Source organism: Pan troglodytes, chromosome 5 (genome assembly GCF_028858775.2).
Source record: "Pan troglodytes isolate AG18354 chromosome 5, NHGRI_mPanTro3-v2.0_pri, whole genome shotgun sequence".
NCBI lineage: Eukaryota > Metazoa > Chordata > Mammalia > Primates > Hominidae > Pan > Pan troglodytes.
The window spans coordinates 181,867,899-181,875,807 of record NC_072403.2 but is presented as its reverse complement, the minus strand read 5'-3'; the positions used below and the strand labels follow the sequence as shown (position 1 = coordinate 181,875,807).

At 48.5% G+C, this 7,909-nt stretch overlaps 1 protein-coding gene across 24 annotated transcripts in view; it reads right to left on the bottom strand.

Moving 5' to 3' along the window:
- Window positions 1-3,534: 3,534 nt before the first annotated feature.
- Window positions 3,535-7,909, bottom strand: part of ERMARD (ER membrane associated RNA degradation) — a 30,364-nt gene continuing 25,989 nt past the window's right edge. For 22 of the 24 annotated variants that reach the window (XR_010158290.1, XR_010158291.1, XR_010158292.1 and 19 more), the window contains 2 exons: window positions 5,757-5,870; window positions 3,535-3,721 (listed from right to left, as the gene is read on the bottom strand). Coding sequence is in view for 19 of the 24 variants with exons in the window: in XM_518862.9 (XP_518862.6) it covers window positions 3,538-3,721; window positions 5,757-5,870 (298 nt within the window). In the remaining 5 variants the exon portion in view is untranslated. Of the gene's footprint in view, window positions 3,722-5,756; window positions 7,091-7,909 lie in introns of all 24 variants that reach the window. The other 2 variants (XR_010158288.1, XR_010158289.1) reach the window with 1 other exon arrangement.

Sequence of the window (7,909 nt, the reverse complement as noted above, 5' to 3'; positions counted from 1 at the left end):
AGCTCTGCAACCAACATCCACCAGACTCACACACGCTACTCTGCTCACTTTCCAATTAACCTACAAACTGCCAGTTCCGCATGAGGCCTAGAAAGACCAAAGCCTCCAGAGCAGGTTGATGTAAAAGCTGGTCTCCCTGTCGGGCCACGGTGGCAATTAGATCCCATGATGCATGGCAGAGCCACAGACAGGCCCAGAGCACAGACCCCTAGGGTTCTGGGACAAAACCACACCCTCTTCTGCAGATAATTATTAATCTGAGAACCAGCTCTCAGCTTGTCCTCTAGGCCCTGATGGATACCGAACATCTACACTTCACCATCGCACAGCTAGTGACAGCTAGCTGGAGCTTAAGCGGACCACCAAAGACTGTGTTTTCTGACCTGTCACGTCACCAGGGGAGGCAACAGCGGGAGCATGTCATCATTACATTCAGGCAAGATGTATATATTTAATAGGTATATAGGTGTACACACACACACGAGCATGCACGCACACGCACACACAGATTAGGCTTTGGCATGTTCTGGAGCACAAGATACACAAGCAAGTGGTTCCGACGCTCTTCAAGCCCACACTGCTGCAGGGACAGCACCCCTCACCACGCACCTACTGGCCTCACGGGGACTTCCCTAGGATCACTCACCTGAATTAAAATTTAGACTCGATTGCTGTAAAAGATGCTGACAGCTGACACCACTTGAAGGTGAAAATTGGCAAATTTGAGTGGCCCTAAAGAACAGCGGGGGAGGGGGCCCACGCTCTCAGTAGGCAGGTGGCACGATGGCTGCCTCATGCATGTTAGCCTTTCTCTCCAGCCACCCAGCCTTGCTTGCTCAACGTTCTCATCAACAAAGTGGCCGTAGAGGCAGTGAAGGACGTTGTCAATGGCTCCGACCGCGTGGGCATCCTCACTCCAAGGCTAGTCTGGCTAAGGTCCACTGCTAGATGTATAAATCTGCTAATGGGAGAGATCAACACAATTCCTAGCATGAAAAACTCACCTGGAAAGAAGAGCCAGCCCCCAAGCACATCGGGCCATGTGTTCAGAGGGACAGACGCCTCTTGGCCACCGCACCTGGCTCACAGAAGCCTCATCTGCTGCAAGGTTGCTTGCAGAACTGCTTCCAGGAGACCCGTTTCAAGCAGAGCTCAGCAGTAAGGCCCGTAGTAATCGTGATCCCGGCACACACATTACCTCGGGGAGCCTCCCAAGCACCGGGCAGTGCTGGCTGTGACAAGGCGCCCCAGGGGCTGCTGGGTTGCCCAAGACGTGCCCTGCACTCCGAGCCATCGGTCAGCACGTGGTGTGGGTTCTCCCATGGCCGGAAAACACAGGTGGAGGCGCATGTGGAGCGGGAATGGCTCCTCTCATTATGCCCCCGCACCACTAGCAAGGTTTGGATTCTCCGCTCACAGTTCTGGACTCTGCTGGTTTGGGTGTCTTCATTCCTTGGATGCTTCCACAGAGAGACACGAGGTGCCCACTGTCCTGCAGGCGGAGGCTGCCACCCAACCGCACTGGATGCCTTGTGCCAATGAGCCAGAAGAGTTTGCTGCTATGGCCAGGTGACTGTTCTCGACTGTCTTGGGGAAACACAGCTCCTACCACAGAATGGGGGGCCAGGAAGAGGGTCTGAAATTTAGGGGATTCTCTAGGGAACCTCCTAGTATTCCCAAGTCCAGTGATAAGTCAGCGGAAACCTACAGCTACCCAAAACGAGAAAGATTTGTAACGGAAAAGACCTGTCAGGAATGAGGTCTGGGTTAACTCACCGGGTGAAAAACCACAACCCAGACAGGCAGAGGAAAGGAACATGGAACAGTGGCAAAAAGGGAATTTTCAAACACAAACTTCTGCCAGATCATCAGGTTGCAAAAACAGTGCATGCAGCAGCTCTGTGCGGTCTCCTCATTGCAATGGTAAGACACACCAGTATCTACGCGATAACTCTACCAGTCAGTTCTTTCTTTCCCTCTTCCCATCCCAGCACCACCACTAGCAGGATGGTCAACCCTATGTCACCATCTAAATGCAAGTGTATCAGAGAGAGGTGTGACCGCGCTATAAAAGAACAGTCCCAGAATGGGAATACTGACACATGGGATTTGTGCTTTGTGTCTCCACTTTTGGGAAGAGGAGGAACCATCTTCAATTGTACAAGAGAAAGTTGCATCACATTAGCCAGAAGCGTCATGCTTACCCAGAGGTGTTGTTTAAGAGGGGCCAGAGCTGAGCTGGCAGAGCACAAACAGCATGTGCTCAGCTCTGCTGCCACCCACGGCCCCCAGGTCTCCTGAGCGGAAGCAGCCACAGAATGCCAGTCCTTAGATGACTGCCAGCTGCACCCTGTCAAGGTTTGGAAGGTGGAAAAAGAGAAGCAGTGATTCACAGAGGGTGGGGTGGGGTGGCCCATGCCCAAGCAGACATGAGGTCAGGGCGGCCTCCCAGAGGCTTCCGGACAGCCCCAGCTTTGCAGCTGCCAACTCCGATAGTGGGGGTCCCAGGCACCCTCAAGAGCTACAGCGGCTGCAGGAACCCTCGAGTCGCACACTTGCTTCTTCAAGCAGGGCCTATGAATGGCAGCTTCCCTAATCTCCTTTCCCCCAGCTCTCCCAGACCCTGCACTGAAACCCCCACATTTAAAAACAGGGAAGGGCTTCTTTTTTTGCCAAATGCTGACCAGGAAGCTGCTGCCCAGCACCCGTGCCTGCCCACCTCCCCTTTCAGGAGCTGGTCTCCAGCACTGACCCAGGAAGCTTAAATTGCATCAGTCCTCTCCTCAGCCTCAGGGCCTCACCCTCCCTGCCCTGATGGCTGGTCCAGGAGTCAACATCTCCCAAGGCCGGGGAATGCAGGGGAGGGTCCCGGCCACAGCAATCGTTCTCAAGGGTAGGCATGTGGCCAGTAACCACGGAGCCACGTGTTTCTGAGTGACAGCAGCTCTCCCTTCTTCCTCTGGACGGTGTGTTATGGGGAGATGGAACCAAAAACTACAACAGCACTTGGTCACCACAAAGGAAGCCAGACTGAGACTCATACCGACCACTCGGAAAGGGTACATCAGAAGACTGCAGACTGAGACTCACACCGACCACTCGGAAAGGGTACATCAGAAGACTGCAGAGTGAGACTCACACCGACCACTCGGAAAGGGTACATCAGATGACTGCAGAGTGAGACTCACACCGACCACTCGGAAAGGGCAAATCAGAAGACTGCAGAGTGAGACTCACACCGACCACTCGGAAAGGGCAAATCAGAAGACTGCAGAGTGAGACTCACACCGACCACTCGGAAAGGGCAAATCAGAAGACTGCAGACTGAGACTCACACCAACCACTCGGAAAGGGTACATCAGAAGACTGCAGAGTGAGACTCACACCGACCACTCGGAAAGGGTACATCAGATGACTGCAGAGAAACAGAACCTGGACCCTGGTCAAGCAGACCCTCAACTCCACCCTGTCTTTGGGTTTTTAATTTACACGCTGTTAAAATCTGTTAAAATTAAAAGCATCCTGACTTACAAGTTTTCATAAGAGTACTTTACTTGTGGATTTCTTGGCTAAATGTATTAACATTTGTTTCTTCTCACTAAAAGTCCACATTTTCAACAACGCTGTATGTGTAAGATTGATAGTTTCATTCCACTTGTTCTTTTCGTAACTGGTGTAAGCCACCAGGTTCTCCGTGTACTGCAAGATCGACTTTACAAACCTGTAAAAAAAAAATTAATTTCTTTATCCATTCCATTATAAAATGAAACAATGAATTAAATGTCTTCACTTCATTCTTGGAATTATTCCTAAAGTAAACTGCAGTTAATTTATGTCTGAGGATTCAAGAAAAATAAATCCGTATAAATAAAAAATAAGAGAATACAAATTAGAAGAAAGAGAAAAATGCTGAAATGTAAATGCTACTGGACACTTGGACAGGCTCCAACGCAAGCACCTTTTCAAACATTCTTCTCCAGCCCGGACATGACGGCTGTCATTCCAGGAAGGAACTTAGGGGTCATCTGCATCAAACTGACACATAATATAATAAACACACAACACAAAATAAACACACAATATACAGTCATCCAGTGGATACCAAAATCCAAGCATACTCAAGTCAAGCGTGAAAAATTGGCCCCCTGAACATGTGGGTTTCGCAACGAGATTTTTGTGTTTTGTTTTTTTTCCCCACGTTGATGTCTGCAACCAAGAGCACTGTAATTTCAATCTGTGTTTGCAAGAGACGCAGAGCCTGCTGATACAGAGGACCAATTATATTTACTGAAAAAGCTCCCTGGACAAGTGGACCTGTGCAGTGCAAACCTGCACTGTTCAAGGTTCGGCTGCAATGACAAGCAGGCCAGTCCTTTTAGCCCCGTCAGGAGCCTGGTGGGCAGCGTGCCCTCCCCCTCCTCACACATCCAGCTTCCATCCCCCGTGATGGAGGGGCCGGCTCAGAGAAGATGTGTGCCACTGAGACAGTTGTTGCTGTTAAAGAGATTTTACTTAAGATATTTCTCAAAATGTTAACAGCGGGGTCACTCTGACTGATGACAATAAATGTCATCTTTACTTTTTCCACATTTGCCAGGTAGTTTTCACCAGCATTTTATCTTGAAAATATTCAAACTTAAAGAGAGGCTAAAAGGATAATATAATGAAAAGCCACAGACACTTTGTCTAGAGGAGGGCTCTCTACTGGGGTGATTTTGTCCCCCAGGGGATATCTGGCAATGTCTAGGGCACTTTTGACTGTCAAATGGAGGGTAGGGGTGCCATTGGTATTTTGTGGGTAGAGGCAGGGCTGCTACTGAGCGTCCTACAATGAGCAGGGCAGTCCTGCACCAGCCCACAATGCCAGCAGTGCCAAGCATGGGGCACACTGAGCTGGAGTCCTCAGCTGCTAACAGTCTGAATGTTTGCTCCCCTCACTCTCAGCAGGAGTCTATGCTTCCTTCCATAAGACACCCCAGTTGTATTTTCACATTCATTTAAACGTGTACTGAGGTGCCTGGCACCTGCAAAGCATTGGCTTAAAACCAACAAGATATCCAGAATTTCCTAGCAGCCGAGGGAGACTGGAGCTGGAGCTGCACTCAAGCCCAGATTGACAGCTTGTTTGACCTCTGCCTGGAAGCCTCCTTGGTTTGGAATCTCTGGATGTAAAGTGGGTCACACAAGTGTCACACTACTTCAGACTCCTAGATCGGGATGGTCCTAAAAGCGGACTTCCCGAATTGGAAACTATTTGTTACATACACGAATTGGGTTTTTGGCCAGGCACAGTGGCTTTTACACCTGTAATCCCAGCACTTTGGGAGGCCAAGGTGGGATGATCACTGAAGGGCAACATAGTGAGACCTCATCTCTACAAAAACATTTAAAAATTAGCCAGGTATGGTGGCATGGCTGTGGTCCCAGCTACTCAGGAGGCTGAGGTGGCGGATCACCTGAGCCTGGGAGGTTGATGCTGCAGTGAGCTGTGATTATGCCACTGCACTCCAGCATGGGCAACAGAACAAGACTCTGTCTCCGAAAAAAACAAAACAAAACAAAACAAAAAAAACACGGTTTTGAGACATTTGGATGTGGGAGTTCTTGCAGGCCAGATGTCAGACCCTTGCCTGAGATGGCGGTGGGGCCACCAAGAAGATAGTGTCACTCACACTGCCCCAATCTCACTCCTACAGGCTCACCCGCAATCTGCCCCACGATGCAATGTGACTGCAGACATACTGTGACACACTTACTTTAGGTACTGCTGATACTCATGCGCATTCTTCCCACAAACAGCATGAATGTTGACCAACTCCAGCACAATGAGTAACAGTATCAGGCTGAGCACAGGGGACAGTAGTCTGATACTAAAAACAGATAAAAGTAAATTAAAATGTGAGGATATGTTGGTATTTTCCACCTTCATCAGGAAAAAGATGTTTCACCTAATCAACATCCTTAAGTCCCAACTTCTCAAAAAATAATTTTCCTAATCCTTAGAGCCCAATGCCTGCTTCCAGCCCCGAGGCCCGTGGCCGGCAGGAGTGCCCAGCGTAGCCCTTGCTCCCGGCTGATCCTGCATGTCCGCATTTCTTGCTCTGAGTCACCATCTGAGGCGCCCGGTCTACATCGGGGCTGCCAGGGGCCCTGCACGCTCACAGGGCACCAGGCAGGTACAGTCTGCGCCCAGCAGCCCCCCTGCTCGCTGCCCTCTGACATCTAGGGAGGAACTCTCACCAGAGAAAAACAAATGGCCTCGATAGGAAAGCAGGCTCAATGCCACCAGATTGAAGAAATCCCAATTAAAGTAAGATCTTACTTTTCCCATGAAACTAGTTGAGACATGTAAAAATATTGTGGTTTTGGAGAGTGGTAGTAAGAGAATGACCTTGTCTTATAAACTGCTGCTAAGAGTGTAAATTGAGTAGCACCTTTCTGGAGGGGAATCCAGCGATATCTAAGTAAAGCTTTAAAAACACAGATACCACTCAACCCAAAAATTCTAGAAATGTATCCAAAATGGCCATTTCTTAAGGATGTAGCACATTCTAAAATATACTCTATAAGTGAAGAAACCATAATGCTGTTAATCTGCTGTTATATTTTAAATCCAAATATAATCTGCTGTTAATCACGTTAATCTGCTGTTATATTTTAAATCCAAATATTCATTTAGATAGATAGAACCCACATTTCCACATGCCCAAATTACAAACAATATTTAAAATAGTATGTACTACAACTTTCTATGAAAATCAGCATAGGAAGTCCTCAAATAATATCATTTCATTCAACATTGTTTCGTCACAACATCAGTGAGAAAAGAAATGGATGCCCCAGGAGGGCCACTGTCCGTGTGGAGAAGCACATTCGGCATGGGTTCGGCATGGGTTTTCTCCTGTCCCCCAGTCTCCTCCACATCCCAGAGCTGTGCATGTTAGGTGAACTGGCGCATCTCCATGGTCCCAGAGTGAGGGTAGGTGTGTGACTCGTCCTGCGACGGAAACGCGTCCTGTCCAGGGTGGGTCCTGCCTTGTACCCAGAGCAGCCGGGATAGGCTCCAGCCACCCACAACCCTGACCCTGAACTGGAATAAGCAGGTTGGAAAATGAATGAATGAATGAATGAATACAAATTATAAGAACTTGTAAAGTCTACCATAATCATACAAGTGCTTGACAGTAAGTGACAGATACAAAAGTGCTCAGTGACCCACACATTTGTTCCTGTTGGCGCTGGAGCTGTGGGTGGGGGGAACGGGGGCGGGCCGGGGGAGGTCTTGCTCTGCAAACATTATTGCCTCATTTAACCACCACCTGGACTGCCATCACTCACTGCCTCACCAAACACTGAGTGGTTATCTCACTTGTTTTTAATTCATCTTTCTTAAATGTCCATAGAGCTCATATATACCTCAATGTTTAACATTGTAAGTGTTTTGGGTCTTCATTTAGAAGCTTGGTAATACTTGTATGACCAGAAACATGCTGTGGGAACTTAACTTTTGTTTCTATCATGAAAGGAAAATAAATCTCAGGACCCCAAACTCACTAAGCCAAAGGGAAAAGCCAAGCTGGGAACTGCCTCAGGCAAACCTGCCTCCCATTTTATTCCTAAATAAGGTGGCTACAAAGAGAAAAAAGCTACATACAGACCTCCCTCATAATTTGTCCACAAGGAAATTCCTCATGGGCCTCAAGATCTTTACCCTGAAAGAGTTCTGCTGAATTTCACCCTGGCAATGTAGTTGCTAGCTCATCTTCCCAGGTGTGGAACAGGAAGTCATCCCTCAGCTCACCTGAGACAAATGCCTATATGATTGCTTCCTCTGCCCTATGTAAAATGCAGCTTCACTGAGCCACACTAAGGTCTAAGTGACTATTCCTCTACCCCCACTCACAAGTAA